The sequence below is a fragment of the Capra hircus genome, chromosome 22, assembly GCF_001704415.2.
Source record: "Capra hircus breed San Clemente chromosome 22, ASM170441v1, whole genome shotgun sequence".
Classification (NCBI taxonomy): Eukaryota; Metazoa; Chordata; class Mammalia; order Artiodactyla; family Bovidae; genus Capra; species Capra hircus.
In genome coordinates, this window is record NC_030829.1 from 57,976,195 (window position 1) to 57,998,808 (window position 22,614).

A 22,614-nucleotide genomic window follows, 5' to 3' on the forward strand; every position below is an offset into this window, starting at 1 on the left:
AGCTCGCGGGCAGCGTCCAGCGCCGGCGCAGTGCGTCCCGTGCCAGGCGAGTCTTGCCCGGGCAGAGATGGCTCGGAAACGCGCGGCTGGCCGGGGCCCCCGCGGACAGACGGCCAAGGGCGAAACCAAAGCCCGGCGCAAGGAGGAGGAGGCGGGTGAGAGCGAGGCCGAGCCGGGCTTGGCGGGGAGAGGCTGGAGGAGGGCAGGAGGCGGGCCGGGCGCGGGGAGGGCGAGGCCGGCCTCCCGCGGGTGCGGGTAGGCAATCCTGCGCCCACCTGCGCGGAGGAGACCGCGTCCCGGTGACCGCAGGAGGCAGGCGGCGTGCGCCCGCCCCGGGCCACCCCGACGTCGCTGCGCCTTTGCCCTCCGTGCCGGATGCGCACTGAGCGGTTCCGCCGATCCTGGCCGGACCGCGAGCTCCCCTGCGCGGTCTCTTCCTGCGCCCTGCCGCCCGCAGGGTCAAGTCCGGTCTCCTGGCAGATGCTGAGGGCGAATAGGCAAAAGGCACTTGTTTTGTGCCCCCACGAGACCAGCGGACCCGTACTTAAGCGTGCGGGAGTGTGCTGATCTCCTGAATAGTAGTTGTTCCGTCGCTACGTCGTGCCCGACACTTTGCGACCCCGTGGCCTGCAGCACGCCAGGCTTCCTTAACGGTACCTTCAGCTAAATCCCACCCTAGAGCCCCAGATTTCGGATCCCAGCCGCTTCTCCACGTGCATATCGAATAAGTTTCTTATATTTGTCCCGGGCAGACTGAACCTGCCCCTTCCCCAGTTATCCCCATCTCACTGATCCCTTCGTCACTTGCTAGAACAAACCCCGCCAGTCCTTCAGCGAGTTCTGTCAGTTCCCCCTCGGAACCCCGTCTCAAATCTCTCCGCTTCTCTTCATCTTCCTGGCCACACCCCCTGCCCACGCCACCTTCACTTTTCAGCTGAACGACTGCGGTCGTCTGTTTACCTGTCTGTACTTCTTTCATCTACTCGCAAGAGTTCTCCATGCGGCAGCAAGGGATCTTAAGAAAAAAATAAATGAGGTCTTGCCACGCTCCTACTTCAGACCCTCTGGCCGCCATTGCTCTTGGCATAAAATCTAGATCCCTCACATGGCCTTCAAGACGCTGCATGGTTTCGCGCTGCTCTCTCCTTTCCCAGATAACCCCCTTTGTGGCCTCCTTTCGGTTCCTCAGGCACCCCGCGTTATTTCTCACCTGAGCCTTTGCCCCTGATGTTCCTTCTCCCTTGAATGCTCGTCGTAGCTTTTGGCACGGCTGCCTTCTTCTTCCTGCAGGTCTCAACCCAGGCACTCCTTGAGTGTCTTGCCTAAGGTGGTCTTTCCCAGGCACACCTCATCACAGAGGATCTTGGTAATTTATTTGCTTCCTTTTTGGCCTGTCTTAACCAGATGAGCTTATGAAAACATGTCTTACTTTTCGCTGTAGCTCATCTTGTCCTCTCCACTTCCCTGCATATAATAAGTGCTCAATAAACAGTATAAATAACTGCACGAAGCATGTGGTAGAAGGAGCTTTCGGGGTCCCTCATATAACGGAGTAGACGATCGGACCAGATCACTAGTGAGGCCCCCTGTGACACTAGATTGAGTAATTCTGTGATTCTGCAGGGTGGGTGTGAGTTTTCAGTGAGATGGCACGTAAGGCTCCGGGCCTGGTCTGGGTGAGGTGACCAGATGGGCTAACTGCACTCAAGCCTCATTTGCACTCTGGGAGCCAGTGGAGCTGCAGTACGTTTCCAAGGCAGCTTCCGGGAAGAGCTGTCGTCTTTGCTGTGGTTGGTGGAGGAACAGTTTGGCTGTGGTTTCGGCTGCGGCTGACGTTGATTTGGTGACTCGTCAGTATAGCGTGTAACAGCACCACCGTGCATGCAAATAATGGAGACGCTTGACTGCTTTCAACAGCCAACTATTTGGCTTCCCGTTATATCTTTGTTTCTATTAGGGCCCCTCTAGTTTCTACCCGTTGGATCTCAACATTGCTTCGTGGATTTGCTCCTTCATCATTAGCTCCTTCAGCAGATACTTACTGAGCGCCTGGCTATGTTCAGGCCCAGTTATCGGCACTGGAAGGGTAGCAGTCAATAAGACAGGCAAGGTTCTGCTCTCACGATGCTTGTAATCTTTGGGGAAGGGGAGGTCGGACAAACAAGTTAAAAAACAAATTCCCACGGTGACAGGAGCCAGGAAGAAGGCAGAGTAGGTCTCTGTCACAGAACTGGCACGGGCACAGGGAAGACGCAGCAGAGTCAGAATCGGTGGCCTCGAAGTCCCGTCCGAGGACCTGGTGCTTCCAGCCAACTACTGACTGTAACGAGGGGCATTTTGTAGGATGTGGGCAGAGGAATCAGTAAGTTTAAAACTCTTAGGAATGTTTTAGAATTGAGGTGAGAGAAATAACTGGGAACCTTAGGCTGGAGACCAGACTAAGGAGTTTGTGTTTTATTCTTGGTGCTGTGAGGCGCTGCCGGCAGTTCTAAGCAGGTGGGGTTTTTTGGTGGTTGTTAAATTGGTAGCTGGCCGAGCAAGCCCAGTGGTTAATTCCTGCCCTGCTGAAAGACCCAGGTTATATAACAGTGTAGTACAGTCAGCCTTCCACAGGTTGCACATCTGTGGATTCAAGCAAAGTTCAATCCGAGGTTAGTTAAATCCACAGATTTGGAACCAGGGCATCCAGAACGGAGGGGTGACTGTAGCAGACAGCTCTAGATCCTGGAGAGTCTTGGAAAATGGCCTCTTTTTAAATTCTGGTTGACTTACTATAGCATTAGTTCAGATGGACCACAAGGATTGGATATTGGGTATTGGATTATATTCCAGATAAGGGCTCTCCTGGCGGCTCAAACAGTAAAGAGTCTGCCTGCAATGCAGGAGACCTGGGTTCAGTCCCTGGGTCAGGAAGATCCCCTGGAGAAGGCAGTGGCCACCCACTCCAGTATTCTTGCCTGGAGAATTCTATGGACAGAGAAGCCTGACGGGCTACAGTCCACGGGGTCACAAATCGGACGTGACTGAGCGACTAGCACTTTCACACTTAATACTCCGTATAAAGTTATTACAAGGTATTGACCACATCCCCGTGCTGTACGTTACATCCGTGTAACTTACTGACTTGGTGCCTCTTCATCCTCTTCCCCTGTCTTGCCTGTCCGCCTACCCCTTTCCCCACTGGTGGCCACTGGTTTGTTCTCTGTATCTGTGAGTCTGTTTTTATTTAATTTGTTCATTTGTCTTTTAGATTCTGTGTATAAGGGGAAACGTGGTGTTTGTCTTTCTCTACTTCACCAAGCATAATATCCTCCCTGTTGTTGCGAATGGCAAGATTTCTTTGTTATGACTGATGCTTCTGATTCCTTTAGATGGTAGCTTAGGTTGTTTGAGACTTTTCCTGTTTCTGGAGGTGGGCCTGTATTGCTCTAAGCTTCCCTCTTGAAACTGCTTTCGCTGTGCCCTGTGGATTTTGTAAAGTTGTGTTTTCATCTTCGCTGTCCCACGGTATTTTCTGGTTCTCTCTGCGGCGTCGTGAGCCGTCACTGGCTGTCTGCTTTCTGTAGGGTCCTGTTTAGTCTCCGAGTGTCTGTGTTTCGTTTTTCCCCTGTAATTGATTTCTGGTTTCCCGCTGTTGTCATTGGAAAAGACACTTAATACCTTTTCAGTCTCGAATTTGTTGGGACTCGTTTTGTGGCTAGCATGCGGTCGATCGATCCTGGAAAATGTTCCATGCCCACTTGAAAAGACTGTGTATTCTGCTGTTTTGGACACAGTGTCTTGAAGTTATCTATTAAGTTCATGTGGTCCAGTGTGTCATTTAAGGTCACCGTTACCTTATTGATTTTTCTTTCTGAATGATCTGTCCATTGACGTAACTCGGGTGTTGAAGTCGCCTACAGTTATTGTATTACTGTCAGCTTGTCCCCTTGTTTTTGTTAATATTTTCTGCATATATTCCGATGCTCCTGTGTTAGATGCATATATGTTTATCAGTGTTATCATTTTCTTGTATTGACCCCTTTATCATTATATAATGTCTTTGTCTATTATAATAGACTTTGTTTTATGGTCTATCTTGCCTGATACGATTATTGCTGTCTGAGCTATATTTTAGCTTCCGTTTGCTTGGAATATCTAGATGATAGCCTCTTTGTTGCCCTGGGGCACACACAAAGAATTTAGGGGAAAAATGTTACCATGCATCTCCCATCCAGAAACCACCACCGCCAGATAACACTATGTTTCCTTCCAGGCTGCGTCTCCTTGTGTAGTGGAAACTATGCTGCCTGCTTTGCATTCTCGGCGTTTTATCACACGTCTTCTTCCTTTGTCTTAAGAGATGACGACATCATATGTCACTGTGCGGCTGCACCGTAATTAACAATTTAATCAATGTCCATTTACTGGATGGGCATTCAGGCTTTTAAAATTTTGGATACTTTGAATAATGATACTATAAACGTTTTTTAGAGTCACAGTTCGTTTCCCTTGTTCTCACTTTTAACTTCTCTATTTCTCTGTTCAAAGCACAGAAATGCACACCTCTGCCTTTCAACCAACCAAGTAAGTTTAGAGAGGAAGAAACAGGACTTTTGAAGCAACTGCCCACCTGCATGTTTAGACTAGTCAAGTATTGAGCATCTTATTAACAGAGGGCTAAAAACCATTGTAGGATCTAGAAATCCTGGTTTTCAGTATGCCCTACCAAATTGTCAGGTCGTAAGTAAACTTTTGGCCTTGAAATAAGAAATCTGAAGAAACAGAACCCAATCCGTGATTTTAGCCAGCATTGAAACAAACGCTGCTAAAAGGTGAAATCTATTAAAATTTAGTTGTTGTTGTTGTTTTTTAGCTCAAAAGGAAGAGTCTCTTTCTTCCATGCAAAATTGTATTCTTGGGGACTAAAAATACATATCCAGGGTGTCAGCAGTTCAAACCATAAATGAAAGGGATGAATTAATTTGATACTTTAGGTTACTACCACAGCTCCTTCTGAACCTCAAAAAAGGTTAGAGTATTTTTGTTTTGCAATATTAACTGAAGCAGATTGTGCAGAGGAAAAAAGATGATTTATTTCAGATTTAAGATAATTTGCCTGGCTATATTTATAATAGAAAAATATTTTCCCCTGTTGTATTAATATATTATAACATATGTAATATAGTTATATGTTAAGAGACCATGCTTTTAAATACCCTAGTTGAACTAAAATGAATAGTGTATGGATTTTTTATATTTCCTTTTAACAAAATTTTATTATTTTGTTTATTAATTATTAATAATGGTTAGTTATTAAAATAAAGTTGTTTTTCAATTACTGCTAACTTATTCCAACCTGAAGCTTGCTGAGGGGCTTCCCGGGGGCGCTGGTTGTAAAGAGCCCGCCTGCCAATGCAGGAGGCATAAGAGACACAGGCCCAACTTCTGGTTCAGGAAGCTCCCCTGGAGGAGGGCATGGCGACCTACTCCAGTATCCTTGCTTGGAAAATGCCAAGGACAGAGGAGCCTGGCAAGCTATAGTCCATGGGGTTGCACAGAGTTGGACATGACTGAAATAACTTAGCATACACACAAGCTCGTATGAGTGGCATTTGGGTTAGACTGGATAGATTTCGTAAAGTGTGTGTTTCGAGCAGCGTTTGGTTTCAAAAGACAGCAGAAGCTTAGATTAGGGGAAATCATTGTTGTTCAGTTGCTCAGTCGTGTCTGACTCTTTGCGACCCCATGGACTGCAGCATGCCAGGCTTCCTTGTCCTTCGCACGCAGACATGTTTATAAACTTGAAGCTTTTCACTTAGTAGGGGTGGATTATCCCTAAAATAATTAGTCTCAGCAGGTAGTAACAAGCATGGTGTTAGTTAATGGATTGATGCGTTTTCCTTGCTGGACATTAGGTAAAATTAAAGGTTTGCAGTTTAGGTTTTATGGGTCGTGTGCTGGTGTCTCTATAGCCTTAGGAGGTAGAACAGAGTAACTGATGAAGGAAGTGTGTATTGTGCAGACCAGCTGGAGGTGGAAGGGGCTGAACGCTGGTTTTTGACCAAACATGGGATGTTGATGGGCGTCTGGAGAGAGGTTACCGGGGAGGACTTCTGTGACCCTGCCCACGAACCTGCAATGTCTCCGCTTTTCCTGTGTCCCTTCTCTCGTGTTCCGTGTGGTCATCCAGACGTCGTCAAAGATGAGAAACCACGGAAGAAGAGCCCTCCCACAAAAGTTGCCCGAGGAAAGAGGAAGAGAGGCTGCGGTGATGCTGGGAGCTCAGCAGACGGTCCAGTGACAAGGAAGGCGGCCAAGGTTTCAGTGAAATCTGAAGAGCCCCAGGCTGTAAAGGATGAAGCCCTCAGCGAAGGGGAAGATTTCAGGTGAGACGGCGGAAAACGTCTTGACCGGGTCCATCAGGGAAGTGTCACTAAGGAAACCTGCTCCTGTTGCTCGTCTCTGGGGTCTGTGGAAGAAGTGGGATCTTTAAACAGATCTAGGTAGCGCTCGTGGAGAAGGCAATGGCACCCCACTCCAGTACTCTTGCCTGGAAAATCCCATGGCCAGAGGAGCCTGATAGGCTGCAGTCCATGGGGTTGCTGGGAGTCAGACACAACTGAGCGTCTTCAGTTTCACTTTTCACTTTCCTGCGCTGGAGAAGGAAATGGCAACCCACTCCAGTGTTCTTGCCTGGAGAATTCCAGGGACGGGGGAGCCTGGTGGGCTGCCGTATCTGGGGTCGCACAGAGTCGGACACGACTGAAGCGGCTTAGCAGCAGCAGCAGCAGCAGATAGCGCTCGGGCCACTGTAAGACTGGAAGAGTCGTGGTGACTGTAGGTCACCGCCCAGCCTCTGCAGATGAGGACCACCGCTTGCAGAGAGTGAGTTACTCGTGGCTACACAGCTAGATGGTGGCAGAAGCCAGGATGAGGCGCAGGGCTTCAGCTCCTGGCCCCGTGCTGTTTCTACCCCACAGACGTTAGGTACATGAGGCGTTTCCCCGGCGTCCCAGCCGCGTCCTCTCCTGCTCCCCTCGCGTTCGCGCTGCTCCTGCCCAGCTGGACGCCCCCCTTCACTCGACACGTGCTCACCATCTGCCTGCAGCCTGGAAGCGTCCTGCCACCTTGACGATGCAGAACAGAACTCACCCGCCCGTCGGCCCCCTCTCCTCCTCTGGCTTCTTGCCGCATGTCTGAAGAGTGTAACTCACTTCCTTGTGTTATACTTGCTTGTGTCCAAGCCACACACCCCGTGAGCTCTCAGTCGGCCGTTACACTTACTTGTGTCTCCATCATACCCTCCTGTGAGTGCACAGACGGCTGTTACACTTAGTTGTGTCCAAGCCACACACCCCTGTGAGCTCTCAGACAGCTGGAACCACGCCGGCTCACCTCTGTATGCTCCATGGCATCTAGGGCAGGGCCTCTCACAGTGCCTGAGCATATTGACAATTTGGTGAACCATGCCTGTAAACCTCGTGATCACTTCATCATCTGCCTCCGGGGAATGTTGCGGGAGGGGGTCTGGGGGTGTAGGGAAGAGGACCAACAGAGAGGCCGCAGTTGCCGCTTTACGTCAGAGATGAGGCCTCTCTCAGTGTCAGCTCTCCCGACATCCCCCAGTGCTGGCTGGGAGGTAGCCCAGGACAGGGCAGCTGTGGGAGGGAGCACGGCGGGCGCGTGGACTCACCACCGTCATTCGCCTCCTCTTCCCTAAGACTCTTCCTTGCAGCGCCACTGAGCTTCCCGCTTCCCGCTCCCACCTGCTGGATTCTTTCTGCAGAGAAGTCCACGTACAGATCAGCCAGGACGCTGCCAGGGAAAGCCCGGCTCCCCTTTTTGCCTCTAGGCTGGGAAATGACATTTCTCCCACGTTCACTCTTAAGGGGATATTTTTGTTTCTGTGCTTTTGAAAGGAAGTGGCAGGCTAAAAAGGGAGTGTCTTGTCTTTTTAGAACTGAAGTCTGAAGCTTGTTAATTTAAGTGTTTGTGCTAAAATCTTGGGTAATATTCTCACTGGACACCACGTGTCAAATCTTAACAAGAGCTAAAAGTAACTCGGGGCTCTAAAGATGTTCTACGTGTGAATTTGCAGAAATGCTAACACATTGCGTGTGAGCAAGCACTGAGTCCTGAGCCAGTGTGTGGCCAGCGGCGCATCTGCAGGGTTCTGTGCCTGTGCTCCAGCCGCCCGTGTTCCTCATGACGCACCCCCACGCACCTAGGAGTTAAATTCTACCAGCCTCAGTCGCCTTTCATCTTACCTCTCAGAGGCCGCGAGGGGCAGCAAGTGCGAACCCTTCCCTCTTTCTTGCTGGCATCTGGCTGCACATGTGCCCACAGGCATCGTGGCTTCTCCTTCTGGGACCTGCATTCTCTTCGTGGTCTCATCTGCCTTCCCCATCTGTTTGCAGACAGCTGTCTCCCTTTGCACAGCCTCAGGGTGCGGGTTCACGCTCCTCCTGTTTCCGAAGACACGTCTAGTATTAGACCCCTGATCAGAGCCCATCCTGGTGGGAACCTGAGGCCCAGGACCATGCAGGGCGTGAGGCTCAGAGCTCCCAAACCATCTTCAACTAACGGCAGCAGATTCACAGTAACCAGAAGGAGCCTTGAGAGGGGAGCTTAGCTTGCCCGTGGCACCAGGACGTGCGAGCTTTCTTCACCTTCCTCTGTGGTCTCTGCACAGGGGCTTGCCGAGCGCCCGCAGGAAGGGCCAGCCCCCGGAGCGAGAGGCCGCTGCGGACAAAGGCAGCTGCAAGGGGGACGATGAGGAAGACAGCGAGGAGGACTGGGAAGAGGTGGAAGGTAAGGTGGCCCCTCTGCCCCCAGAACGGTCGTCCTGTTTGCCTGCTTGGCTCTGTTCCAGGTCATGTCACGGCAGCCCTGTCCTTTTCTTGGAAAACAAGGAAGGCGAAGATAAGGTTGCAGCAGGAACTTGCTTTTGATGTAAGGGACAGTTCACGGCCAGGTCGCCCCCAAGGGTTGTGCCTCCTCTTCTCTGGAGGCACTCAGTGAGAGAGACACGTGTGCTCACACGAGCCTCGGGTCCAGCTCTGCCCCTCGTGTAGCCGTGTGGCGTGAGTGTGTCCAGCGGTGCGAGCTGAGCTTGTTTTCCAGAATGGTCGGTAAACACTGCACATTCCCTGTGAGCCGGGCGGCTGTGGGAGAGCGTGACGGGCCTGGCACATCCTGTACTCGGAGTAAACAGCGGCCAGGGTCACCGTCCTTGAGCCCTGCTGCCTGGCAGGGCTTTTCCCAGCTTTTCCTTTTGAAAGTGTTCAAACCTACAAAGAAATGGAGCCTGGAGTCCAGGCTCTGTCCGCCTGGACGCCTTGACTTGACTGTTGTGCCGTAGGGGCCGTCTCTCTTTCCATAACTCCGCTGGTGGGACTACGCGGAAGTCAGTCACAGACATCCTGACTCTTCACGCGTAAATACTTCAGCGTTTATCTCCTGAGAGTAGGGCATTGTCCTCCCTGATGAAATGCTGTCATCACGTAATTAAGGCCCTGATTACTGTGACATGGTCCATTATAGCTGCCTTTTTTTCTTGTCTCCCCCCCAACCCCCCACCGCCCCCAAGTGCAGGATCTAATCAAGGTATTGGGTCTCTCTAATCTCGAGCAGAGACTCCACCCACCACCTACTGCACAGGGCTCAGGATTTGAGTCCCCTGCCCAGGGACTGAGCCTGTGCCCCCTGCATGGGAGCGAGGAGCTCTAACCACTGGGCCAGCAGGGAAGCGGCCCGCCCCCCGCCTCACTGTTTTGCTCTCCATTGTTTTCCAGTCATTAAGCCACGTCTGGCTCTTTGTGGCCCCATGGACAGCAGCTCGCCAGCGTCTCCTGTCCTCGAGTATCTCCTGGAGTTTGCTCCAATTCGTAGCACTCTTATTTTTTTAAATTTTGGCAGAGTCCTGGCCTCTTGTTCTGTAGAATGTCTCATGTTCTGGTTTATAATGGTGGTTAGCTTGTTTGAATGCCCTCCTGCATGTCCTGTGAACTGTGAGTCCAAAGACTTGGTTGCCTTTAGAGTAAACATTCTTTGGCAGGAATACTGCCAGTGATAACGCTCCATATTATCACTGAGCTCTGTGCTTCCTAGCGCATCCAGTAAGAGGCGCCTGGCGTCGGGTGGTCCTGCTGGCGATGCTAAGCCCGACCGTGTCTGTGGCCCTGCCTGGCTGTGCCAGTGGAAAGGCTCGTTGTCCTTCTGAGTCTCTGTGAAGACCCTGTGCCCCAGTCCCTTCTACTTAATGGTGTCGGTGTGATCTTGACCGAGTCAGAGATCATTCTAGTGAGCATTACAAAGTGGCACTATTTTGATTGTCCATTCATGTGTAATTATTAGCTGACTGATCTGTAAAGCAGAGGTCTCCCTCTTAAGGCCCGTGTTTATTTGGTCATTTCTTTCGGCCATCACCATGGACGTAAAAATTTAACTCTGTCAGCAACTATCCTCTTTAGCCTTTTGACCTTCGGACTGCCCCCACATTTGGCGAGCAGGAGCCCCTTTAAGCAGATGTGCTGTGCTGGCTGATGTGGCCTCGGTAGTTTCTGAGAATGGTTTTGCTCTTTGGCGCAGTGAGCATGTGGGTGTTCCAGGGTCTCCCTGTGGCAGAGCTGGAATCGGCCCCATCATTTTAGAGGAGCTGGCACACAGAAACCAGGGTCTCAACACCGGGTGTGGTCATTGCTTCTAGGTCCAGAGCCGCTTTGAAAGGAGCTTAGCTAATGAAGTTCACTATTACGTTCAGTTCAGCAAAGTTAATTTTGGCCCGCGACCCACTCCAGTACTCTTGCCTGGAGAATCCCATGGATGGAGGAGCCTGGCGGGCTGCAGTCCATGGGGTTGCTGGGAGTCAGACACAACTGAGCGACTGCACTTTCACTTTTCACTTTCCTGCACTGGAGAAGGAAATGGCAACCCACTCCAGTGTTCTTGCCTGGAGAATCCCAGGGACGGCGGAGCCTGGTGGGCTGCCGTCTGTGGGGTCGCGCAGAGTCGGACACGCCTGACGCGCCTTCGCAGCAGCAGCAGCAGTGTTTACGAGCAGCGTAGTGGAGGAAGAGATGAGAAAGGTGCACGCCTCGCCGTGTGTGCGCTTACAGGCTAGTCTGAAGCCATGCCTCTACAAAGTGAGCCGCGGGGGGCTTTCCTGGAGTAATTCGGAGAACAGTGCTCCCGCCCCCCGGCTCCACGGCCCCAGGGTCTGTGTCTGACTCACCCCCATCCCTGCGTCTGAGGATCTTCCCCCAGGGCTGTTGTTCCGGGCGCTCATGCAGGTTAGTGAGACACCTAGACGTGCGTGCTCAGGGCCTCTCCTAGGAACTCAGAGCAGGGGTCTCGACGGTTAACCTGCCTCACTTCCTCCACCCCAGCAGAACCTTATTGTTGTTCAGTACACTGCCTCTTATAACAATAATTGTTATCATTGATCTAAAAAATTACTGTTGCTAGAAGTTAGTGAGCCCGTGCCGGGTGCCGTGGGGGAAAGCGCAGCCTTCTCTGCATCTGCTCTGCCCGTGAAGCCAGTGGAGATAGAGATTGAGACACCGGAGCAGGTGAAGGCCAGAGAAAGAAGGTACGATCAAGCACTTGCTTCCAGATTTCCGTCACGTCTCACCATCGGCAGCTGCTCCCCAGGAAAGGTTTTGAAAAGCACATAGGATTCGCGGGCTGAGTGTCCAGGTTGTCAGGAGCCTTAGGCGAGAGAGCCCTGGGCTCACCTTGAGGACTTGAAGGCGAAACCTTTGTGTCCCGGCGAGTGCAGACATGCCAAGGGCCGTGCAGGGCGCCTGTTACCGTATTGACTGTTCAGGACAGCGTGTGGCTGAGGGCCCGGAGACTCAGAGGCTAAGGAACGTTTCAGCTGCGAGTGGGGGAGCCCCAGCTTGTGTCCCGCGGCATCGCTGCAGGGCCTGCGGCAATGCCCCCCGTGGGTGGGGGCCTCCCCGGCTCCTTCCAGGGGTCTCCGGTCCCTCTGCAGCCCATCTCCTGGTAGTTAACTGGTCTTGAGCCTCCCACGTGATAGGCACCTGATCAAGGAGGGAGATAAAAGGAGTCATTCAGGAGGTTTTCTTAAAGGGGCTTGGGACAGAGACGAGAGGGATCTTACGGCAGGACAGCGTTGCACAAACAAGCGACGTGTGCTGACTTAACGCCAAGGCAGTGGGCCCCAGGAGGTGGGGCAGTCGGGGTGGTCAGAAGGGAGGCCTGGCAGGTGCGGGTCAGGGGAGGGAATGACCTGGGCCGGGGTTTGCGGGCGAGGAGGCGTAGGACCGGCCAGCGGCAGGTCTGCTGGGTAGCGCGGCCTGAGTCATTGTCCCCGAAACGCATCGGGCAAGTGGGGTCAGGCTTCCCCTCCACTTTGGGATTGTTCAATGTCCGTTGCAGTGAAAAGATCAAAATGGAGTTTGAGACGTATCTTCGGAGGATGATGAAACGTTTCAGTAAGGAGGTTCATGAGGACACGCACAAGGTAAGGAGGGGCGGACGACTGACGGACGATGGGCTGGCGGACGGGGCGGATGGGGCGGCCACTCCGACGAGGGGCCGGTGTGCGGGGCACTGGCGCTCCATCGGCCACGCCTCCGGCTCTCCTGAAGTGAGGTGGGGTGATGAGGGGCTGACAGTGGCGTCTGCCCAGGAGGGCTCATGAGGCGTCAGCCCCGCACTCCCCTCCCCTCCCCTTGCTCGGCCGATCGGTAATGCTGGGTCCGGCCTCAGCTGAAGGCGTGGCGGCTCCTGACTTCAGCTGGCACTTACTGGACACACACAGGCCTTGCGAGGAGCCTGGCGCTGTGGGCAGAGACTTGCACGAAGCTTGTCTCCTACCGTCCAGGACCTTCTGTCTCACAGGTGGAACAGGAGAGATCTCAGAACAGGGAGACTCAGGACGCAGAACGAGGGGAGATGAGTGCAGGCCCCAGCAGCTGAGGAAGGCCTCGTTTAGGAGAGGGGTTGGGGCGGGTCAGGGGAGGCCGGAGCGGGGAGAGGCCGCACCGACGGTCCTTTAGACCCCAGGCTTCCTGACGTTGCATCTGCAGATCCTTCAGGATGCACCTCCAACAGGCAAGACCTCTTAGCGAAAAGAAGTTTGTACTTTGCAGCTTTGAGATTTGACTGTTTCTCTGAGGGAAGGAGCATCTAGAGAGAAGAGGAGGGTGAAAGAGCCTTGGGAAATGGCTGTGCTAGGAGCTCTATGTTTTTGTATATAGAAATGATGGCAGGTATTTCCTGTCCTCAAAACGTCTCCGAATCTGGCAGCCACACTCCCTCTGGTCTTCAGGCTTCCCGTTTCCCTCTTCTCAGGTTCACCTGCTGTGTCTGCTGGCAAACGGCTTCTACCGAAACAGCATCTGCAACCAGCCAGACCTGCAAGCCATTGGCCTCTCCATCATCCCAACGCGCTTCACCAGAGTGCCACCCCGAGACGTGGACGTCTCCTACCTGTCCAACCTGGTGAAATGGTAGGGCCCTGCGGGCTGTCCTACAGAGCGTAGGGCACGATTTGGGTCTCAGACTGGGTGCAGGTCAGTCCCACAGACCCTCCTCGAGGGGACTGTCTGAGCTGGGTCTTCAGGAGTTGGCCAGACAGGCTGGGAAGAAGAACACGGGGAGGGGGGCTCCTGAGCCCCTCTTGAGGCTCCCCGCTGTGAGTTCTGGCCGTAGGAGGACAAGGCTTCTCTTTGCCCTGGCCTCTCACACAGAGAAGTACATGGTTTCTCTCCAGGTTCATCGGGACATTCACAGTGAATGCGGAGCTCTCGACCAACGACCAGGACGGCCTGCAGACGACGCTGGAGCGGAGGTTCGCCGTTTACTCGGCAAGAGACGACAGGAGCTGGTCCATGTGAGTGCCGCCCTGGCAGCGCTGCTCTGTGGGTCTGTGAGCCGGCGACAGTGGCAGTCATGTGCCATGCACCGTCCAGACTGTTGTACAGACGCTTCCTCGCTCAGTTCTCATGAGATAAAAGCAGGTACCGGAGCTCAGAGAAGCGGAATGACTTCCTTAGGGCCAGTCTAAGCACTGGAGTCAGGCCTGGGGCCAGCCTGAGCGCTGAGAGCTGGCCCTCTCCCGTCTCCACTTGGCATCCTGGAGTAAAGCACTTAGCTTGTGGTCAGGTGCCCTACAGTTGTTTACAGTGTTCAAAAGTGGTGTTCAAAAGTCCCCAGGAGGGACTTCCCTGGTGGTCCAGCGGCTAAGACTGCATGCTCCCAGTGAAGGGGGCCTGGGTTCGAACCCTGGTCTGGGAACTAGATCCCAGATGCCACAAGTAGGACCCAGTGCAGCCATAAAAAATAAACATTAAAAAAAAAAAGGCCTAATGTCGGCTGCAGAAATCCTGCAGAGGGTGTTTCCGTACCGTCCACATTGGGCAGTGACCTGGCAGACGGCTGTGCGGCGAGGAGGGTTCTGTCCAGGAGCCATAGCGAAGAGCTTCTGTGCACGCAGGGTTCGTCACACGCTCAAAGTCCCCTCAGGTAGAGCTCCGTCTCAGTGAAACAGGTAGAAACGTGGTCTTGTCCTCGACGATTCCTGTCAGCGCGCACGCACTTGTGTCCGAGCCTCGGATTCTGTTCAGGGGAGAGACAGACGTTTGGTATCTTTAGAGACCGTATGACCGGCATCTTTACTTTCTCTTCTGGTTCGGCATGAAGACGTCTGAGGATCTGGCCAGGAGCTGTGCTGTTTACCCACCAGCCAGAGGAGGACGGTGGTGTTTGGGCAGCATCCTCCCAGCCCGTGTCCTGAGTATCCGTGCGCATGTTTTCTTCCTGCAGTTTTATTAAGCAAAACGATCGTTTTTTGTTTTTTTAAGAAAAAGAAGTGAGCAACTCTGTTCACAGTGCTGTCCAGCCACCGCCTGTTCCCAAATCCCGTCTGCTGCCCCAGAAGGGAGCCCCGTGCCCACCACACAGCCACCCACCTCCCCGGGGGCTGGCGGCCACCGGCCCGTGTTCTGTGTGTGGGTTTGCACAGCTTGGATACTTCAGTGCTCATTGTCTCCCACCCGTGCGTTCACAGACTCACTGACTGCCGATCAGACGTCTCCCTACAGGGGTTGAGCCCGCAGAGGCGGGACCCGAGGGTACAGTGGGCCGGCTGCTGTACCCGGCTGTGGGGTGGCATCCCAGGCTCTGGAACCCAAGCGGGTCCTGGGGGCGGTCCTCGCAGTAGCCGAGGGACAGCTCCGTGTGGCCTTCCGTGTCCGGCTCCCCCATGTCTTCAGGGTTCATTCACCACACGGAATCACTCCAGTCCTTCCTTCCTTCCCGAGGATAAGCATGTTCTTCTTTCTCATTGTAGATATTTTTGCTGCTTCTCCGGGCCCTGCATCTCCCTACCCGCCTCGTACTGTCTCTGCAGCCAATTCCTCTGAAGTTATCAGCAGCGAAGGTGACGTTCCCGGGCCTCCCATAGGAAAGGATGGGTGGTCAGGGAGGAGTGAGAAATTACCTGAGACTTAACCAGACCTGCTCGTGAGGCTACTTTTAAAGGCAGTCTTTGCAAAGCAGGCTTCCTCTGAGTGGGCCTGGCTCGGGCGCTGTGCAGGGAAGCTGCGTGCAGGGCGGGTATCTAGCAGCCTGGGCTTTGCGTGTGCAGAGGGGCCTGTGGGCCGGGCTCCTTGGTGCTCTCGTTTCTGTTCTGTGGATGGTACGGTAAAGAGCTGCTTGTCCTCTTCAGCAGTGTGGGCTGAGGATGGGAGCCTCTGGACTCTGCCGTCATCCAGGAAGGGGGATGAACAGTGCTCTTTGTGGGTGCGGGCACTGTCTGAAATTTGGTCCAGAAGTCAAGTTTTAATAATTTCTGAATTCTTAATAATGTGATTTTGCTTGCAAAGTGCCTTATGTGTAAGATGGGTACTGCTGAGGAAACTGAGACTCAGCGCTGACATGATCTATCCACGTCACAGAAAACTAAGGTGCAGAAGTGGATTTGAGCCTGGGTTTGTCTGGTCCCACATCCTGTGCTCACTTGACAGTGAGAAGAATCAGACTGTGGGCTCCTCTCGGGTGCTGTAGAATTTAGTGAGCGCTTTCTCACCCCCGCTGGAGGGCAGCCAGCCCGTCACTGAGCTGGGGACGTCTGGTGTACGCCGGTGCTCCAGCAGGACTTAGGCCTGTTAGATGGCAGAATCTTTATCGTATCATTAGCTAAAGATAAAAAGCAGAAATTTCCTGTTCTGTTTAAGGGAAAGAAACCTTCCAAGGAAAGATCCACAGAGGCGCCTGGGGGCTCCTCAGAAGACTCCAGCCACGCTCCGGGAAAGCCCAGCAAAGGAAGCCGAGGAGACGACGCGTCTTCTGGGGGCGCTGGTGGGGCCCGTGCCAGAGGGAAGGGGGGCAAGGCGGCCGAAGGCAGGAGGCCACGGGGGGAGTCCCCGTCCAGCGGGGAGGATGCGGGCCAGGCTCGGGGACAGAGACGGGGGACCCAGAGGCGAGTGCAGTCCCGGAGGCGGCAGGCGGCTGCCAGGGTGTCTTACAAGGAGGAGAGCGGGAGCGGCGCAGCCAGCAGCGGCTCTGACTTTGAGCCTTCCAGCGAGGACAGCTGCCGCCCGTCCGATGAGGATTCCGAGCCCAGCTTGCCCAGGCGGCGGAGTGCCCCCGCCCCTCAGAGAATGAAGGCGGGGTCCAAGAGCAGGTCCAAGTCCCAGCATGGAAGCCGCCATCCGCCCCCTGGCTTCGCAGAAGCATCGGCCAGCGCTGCGGGCAGTAAGCTGGAGAGGGGCAAGAAACCGTCGGGGGCCGGTGGGAAGGCAGGCAGCGGGCAGGGGGCTCCCGGCGTGGACCAGTGGCTGGAGGTGTTCTCAGAGCGCGAGGAGAAGTGGGTGTGTGTGGACTGTGTGCACGGCGTGGTGGGCCAGCCCCTGACCTGCTACCAGTATGCCACCAAGCCCGTGACCTACATCGTGGGCATCGACGGCACCGGCTGTGTGCGTGACGTCACGCAGAGGTACGACCCCGCCTGGCTGACGGCGACTCGCAAGAGCCGCGTGGACGCTGCCTGGTGGGCAGAGACCCTGCGCCCCTACCGGAGCCCGCTGGTGGACAGGGAGCAGCGGGAGGACCAGGAGGTGAGGACCGGGGGCAGCGCCGGGCCCGCACTGGGGGGTTTGGAGTGCTGCCTCAGTTAACGGTCAGAGCGGCCGGGGTGCTCTGGTTATTAAAATCAAGCTGGGGTATTGCAGCCTTGATCTCACCAGCTACACATTGAGGCTCTGAGAGATGAGCTGACTCGGTATTGGAACCCAGGTTGCTCTGGCTCCAAAGCCTGTGACCTTGCAGTTATTGCCCGGTTAGAAATGTGGAGCTTGATGTAAGTCAGGGAAGTCGTCCCGAGTGAAAGAGGAAAACACGGTAGCCCCCGCTCAGCATGCACCCGCGCACCGGTGCGCAAACCAGCGTCCCTGCCGTGACCCCGGACTTAGCCCCGGGAGGAGCGCGCAGGGCTGAGGAGGCGCCTTGTCGGTTGCGGGGCGCGCCAGGAGCTCGCTCAGGGAGTGGCTCCGAGGTGACGGGGTCGCGCGTCCGTGCTGAGCCTGCTGTGACTCACCTAGTTCATGGGCTTGCTCAGAAGCTGGCCGCACGGGCTTGCTCCCGCCTCCCCACGTGCTGGTCCTCCTCGTCTGTCGGGGATTTGAAGAGACGCTGAGGGCAAGCGCAGGAGAGCCGGGGAGAGGGATGAGGGTGAGAGCGGTGCGGTTGCCTGTGAGGAGCCAGGCCCTGGAAGCCGCGGAGGGGACAGGCGTGGATCGAAGCGGATGGAGAAGCTGTGGGTGCTGTCTTGGTCTCTATGGGAGCCGGGCCCTGGAACCCGCATCACAGAATCATGGTGTCACTTATGGTGCAGCCTTCTCCCGAGGAAGGCTCTGCTCGGGCCGGCCATGCTGTCGAAGGGCAGGGGTGACTTTTCCAGTGCCGGGAGCTGCAAAGCCGCCAGACTGTGCAGTGCTTTCGACACATCAGCGTCTGCAGAGCAGAGCGCCAGGGCACAGCCCAGGGCAGCAGCCTGGGGCCCCAAAAGCCCTGCCACCATCTGCTACCCGAGCAAGTTGTTTGAGGGTTGCCCCTGCCAAACCTGGGCCTTCCCCAGTGGCTCAGTGGTAAAGAATTGGCCTGCAATATAGAAGGCGTGGGTTTGATCCCTGGGTCAGGAAGATCCCTGGAGAAGGAAATGGCAACCCACTCCCGTCTTCTTGCCTGGAGAATCCCATGGACAGAGGACCCTGGCGGGCTACAGTCCGTGGGGTCGCACAGAGTCAGCATGTGTATAGCATACCCGGCACTGTCTCTCTGGCCTTTTCAGTTTCAGGCGAAGCACCTGGACCAGCCTCTGCCCACCGTCATCGGCACGTATAAGAACCACCCTCTCTACGCCCTTAAGAGGCACCTCCTCAAGTTCGAGGCCATCTACCCTGAGACGGCCGCTATCCTCGGGTACTGCCGCGGGGAGGCCGTCTACTCCAGGTGCGGAGCCGCCCGGCGGGGCTCGCGGCCTTCTGAGGGCTGGGAGATGAGCTTGACTGCGCATGCGTGCCGTGTGCAGCGGCAGGGGTGGGGCGTGGGGGAGTGTGTAACTGAGCTTAAAGCCTGAAAGTTAAAACCACAGGGATTAAAAGTTCGGGGGCAGGCCGATTTTATAGGAGGACAAATAAGTAGGGCAGGTAAGGTTTATATGGGCAAAAAAAAAAAACCCAAAACTGAAGTCAAACAAACACATAAAAGGAAGGAATAAAGGATTTGATAGTGAAAATCAAAATGACTGGATATTTTAAAGGGTTTAGGGTTTCAGCCTAGGAAGATGAGAGGTTCAGGAGACGATGGTGGTGATGGTTACGTAATGGTGCCGCTGAGCCACAGACCTGAGAATGACTCAGGGTAAATTCTACGTCATGTGTATCTTTTCTGCAGTAAAGAGAAATTGCCAAGGAGCAAGGAGAAATAAACATGGGAAACGAACATAACATATATGTAATTAAAACTGAACCAAGTTTTAATAACATGAGTAAAACTTAACAACCAGAAAAAATTTAAGAAATGGAAATAGGAAATAAGTGACTTAAAAACAGTAGCCCACCAGCCCAAAACATAGAGGATGTTCTTGGTAAATGGGAAAAGAGGCAGAAGAGGAAGCTTCGGGAAATGCCCAGGAGTAGGTGGTTCAAGGCCCCTGCCTGGGAGCGCCTTCCTGTGGGTGAACCCCCAGGGGTTAGGGTCTGTGGAAGCTCCCTGTCCGCTGCCTGGTCAGGGGCCCCAGCCGCCACCTAGACGCTTGTTTCTCTCTTTCTTTGTCTGGTGTTGAGCAGCCAACCGAACCCTAAGGCAGGGGGTACGCACCTCGCCTGCACTGCTGGGGTGCTCCGCCCCCTGACCCGGCTGCCAGGACCTCCCCATGGAAGGAGGCACCATGTGCGGCCGTTGGGGTTGGGGTCTGAGTGGATGCGTCCCCCACAAGACGGCAGGCCGTGGGCCTGACGGGGGCCTCCCCAGTGCCCTGGGCGAGGCAGCGGGGCGCTTGGGGCTCCAGCGGGTGTGAGCAGCCCTCTGTCTCCCGTCCGCTCCTTAGGGACTGCGTTCACACCCTGCACTCCAGGGACACGTGGCTGAAACAAGCGCGTGTGGTGCGGCTTGGGGAAGTGCCATACAAGGTGAGAGCTGCGGGACGGAAGGCGGCTGCACGCCCTGGGGGTCGGGGGAAGAGCACGGGCACGCTGTCCGTCTGCACCGAGGACTTTGTAAGAGGTGGGCACACAGGAGACCTGGGCCGGAAAGCAGCCCTCTGACCCCTGGTGTGTGCCTGAGGCCCTGGGGTCAGGTCGGTGTCCCCTGCATGTTCAGAGAGGCCACAAGCCTTGCCTAGTGTGGACACGCCCACACCAGCTCTGCGGTCTCTGCTGAGTCTTGGAGCTGGTATCACACATGAATTTGACAGGAAAGCAGGAGCTGAGAAAGCGCAGCTTGTCTGAGGCCTGAGCTAGTGAGACAGTAGCCCCAGGGCCCTGCTCCAGCCTCGGTGCTACACCGGGTCGGTCGGCTGCCCAGAGACATGTGAATTCAGCACAGACCGCAAGGCTGGGACAGGATGCAGGGCCCAGTTCAGCCAGCAGAGGACAGTGGGCAGTCGTGAGCCACGGGCGCTTCTGAGAGATCCCTGGGAGGAGCCCTTTGGGTTGTTGAGACCTGGGGAGCTGGGCCGGGTAGCGGGCCCCTGGTTCGTGGGAAGGGATTGAGGCGCAGGGAGCCAGTCACGGCCCAAAGCAGGCCTGTCGCTTACCAGCCACGGAAACATCTCGAGGCCACTTTGCCCTTCAGTGGTGGACATAGGACATGGTTTAAGGCCGTGACGGGGGGGTGAACTGCTTATACCTCCTAGATTGCTCACCTGTTAGTACGGAGGTTTTGCTAATGACGCACCCCACCTCTGGGTCTGCTGGAAAGGCTGCACTGAGCTCAGTGCCCAGCATGCCGGGAGTGGTGGTGTGAGCGGTGGCCACTCGCTCTGGTGTAGATGGTGAAAGGCTACTCCAACCGTGCCCGGAGAGCCCGCCAGGCCGAGCCACAGCTGCATGACTACAACGACCTGGGCCTGTTTGGCAGATGGCAGACCGAGGAGTACCAGCCGCCGGTGGCCGTGGATGGGAAGGCAAGGAGGGCCGCGTCCACGGGGGCCGGGACAGGCCGCCTCCCTCTGCGGCTGGCTGGACCTGGGCGCCTCCCTCCGCAGGTGCCCCGGAACGAGTTTGGGAACGTGTACCTCTTCCTGCCCAGCATGATGCCCATTGGCTGCGTCCAGCTGAACTTGCCCAACCTGCACCGCGTCGCCCGCAAGCTGAACATTGACTGTGCGCAGGCCGTCACCGGCTTCGACTTCCACAAAGGCTACTGCCATCCCATGTGCGTGAGGGGCGTTCCGCTGAAGCGCGAAGGTGGGGCGGCAGGCTGGCATGGGGGCGAGGCCCCCGGCTCTTACTTTCAGGGTTTTCCTCTGGATTCGCAGGGTCAGCCTCGGTCCTTGACCTTTTCACACTTTCCCTCTGGGGCTTCCGTCCAGAGGCTGTAAAGCCGGTGAAACCAGCACCCTGAGGTGCCGGGTTAAACACTGTTCTGGGGGCGTTCAGGGTGACCGAGCAACATGCCTCCTGGCTGGTGGCCTCTGCCCACTCCCACGGTGGAGGAGGAGAGGGGAGGGTCCACCGCCCCGCCTTCCGCCCGGGTGGTGTCTGCCGCAGCCCTGGCCGGGACGGTGGACCACCGGCCAGGAAGTCCTTCAGGGCCCGAGTGCTTAGGGGCGGCTGGCTGTCCCCGCGGCGGGGAGCAGAGAGGCCAGAGCAGGCGCGGGCTCAAGGACCACGTGTGCTGACCCCGCAGAACCGACGGCTACGTGGTCTGCGAGGAGTACAGAGACGTGCTCCTGACCGCCTGGGAGAACGAGCAGGCGCTCATAGAGAAGAAGGAGAAGGAGGTGAGCGGGCGGGCCGTGGGCACACAGGGCGGGGCTGCCCCCCCCAGGCCGCCTGCACCACGGCCGCGAGGAGCGGCAGGCCGGGCCCAGCACGCCTTCCGGCTGACTGCCTCCCTGGGGGCGCTGGGCAGCGACCTGCCTCCTGAAGGCGTCTGCCGTGGCCCAGGGCACCCCCTCATCCTCCCAGAACACCTCAGAGCTGGTGCCGGCTAAGGAGAGGGGTTTGGTCTGGGTGCCTCTCCCGTGTCTCGCTTCGTGAGGCAGGCCGAGCGACTCTGCCGACCCACCGTGTCCCCTGTATCTTCCTGAGTGGCCGTGCTCAGCGTCTCCTGTTGTCTGTCCGCCTCTGCAGAAGAGGGAGAAGCGGGCTCTGGGGAACTGGAAGCTGCTTGTCAAAGGGCTGCTGATCCGGGAGCGGCTGAAGCTTCGCTACGGGGCCCAGGTCAGTGTGGTCCCCGCGTGACGGCGCGCCCGGGGGAGGGCTCGGGCACCGCGGGCCGCTCTGTCCCGGTGCCACAGACCTGTGTCTCCCGGGCCTGTGCTCTGTCCGTGTTGAGAAAGGTGTCCTGGAGTCAGGCCGTGGGCCCTGCCCTGTCTACACAAGGGTGCCCACCGTGGGCTGGACCCGGTGCTGAGCCCACTCGGGCGGACAGGTGTCTGCACCTCCTGGCCTCGTACTGCCCCTGGGGCTGCTACCCACCCCAGGCCTGCCCACCCCGGGTGCTCATTCAGGCCCTTCTGCAGTACTGTGGCCCGAGGGCTCCTGTCAGGGGCACAGATGCCCCCGGGCACAGTCACATGGAGTGATCCGTCAGTGCTGGGTCACGGATGTGGAAATGTGCTCTGGCAGCATCTGACCGCCCCCCAACCTGCATCTGCTCCCTCCTCAGATCCCTGATGCCCCCTCTCCCAGCTCCGTGTTCCCACGGGCTCCTTCCTCCCACCCGAGCTTTCTGCCCCTTCCTCCCCAGACTCGAGACCTCCAGGGCTGCTTCCTCGGAGCATCCGACACTGAGTGTTAGGGCTAAGCATTTGGGCACTTTTTTGGTTCAAAACCCAGGAAGTAAGTGCAGGGTGCCTCTGGCAGTCGCCTGCTGGGTGGGGCTCAGCTCCCTGTGGGCAGTCCCTTGACCTTGGCCCCTGCGTCCCACGGCCAC

General features: G+C 56.0%; 1 protein-coding gene across 1 annotated transcript in view; it reads left to right on the plus strand.

Annotated features, from left to right (window-relative positions):
- Positions 1–22,614, plus strand: part of XPC (XPC complex subunit, DNA damage recognition and repair factor) — a 23,409-nt gene continuing 795 nt past the window's right edge. Inside the window, 16 exon segments of the mRNA XM_018066886.1 lie at positions 1–155; positions 6,173–6,368; positions 8,675–8,793; positions 11,449–11,572; positions 12,385–12,469; positions 13,303–13,460; positions 13,724–13,827; positions 13,830–13,843; positions 15,302–15,391; positions 16,188–17,069; positions 18,302–18,462; positions 19,562–19,643; positions 20,504–20,638; positions 20,720–20,889; positions 21,364–21,457; positions 21,810–21,899. Coding sequence (XP_017922375.1) covers positions 68–155; positions 6,173–6,368; positions 8,675–8,793; positions 11,449–11,572; positions 12,385–12,469; positions 13,303–13,460; positions 13,724–13,827; positions 13,830–13,843; positions 15,302–15,391; positions 16,188–17,069; positions 18,302–18,462; positions 19,562–19,643; positions 20,504–20,638; positions 20,720–20,889; positions 21,364–21,457; positions 21,810–21,899 — 2,592 coding nt within the window. The 5' untranslated portion in view covers positions 1–67.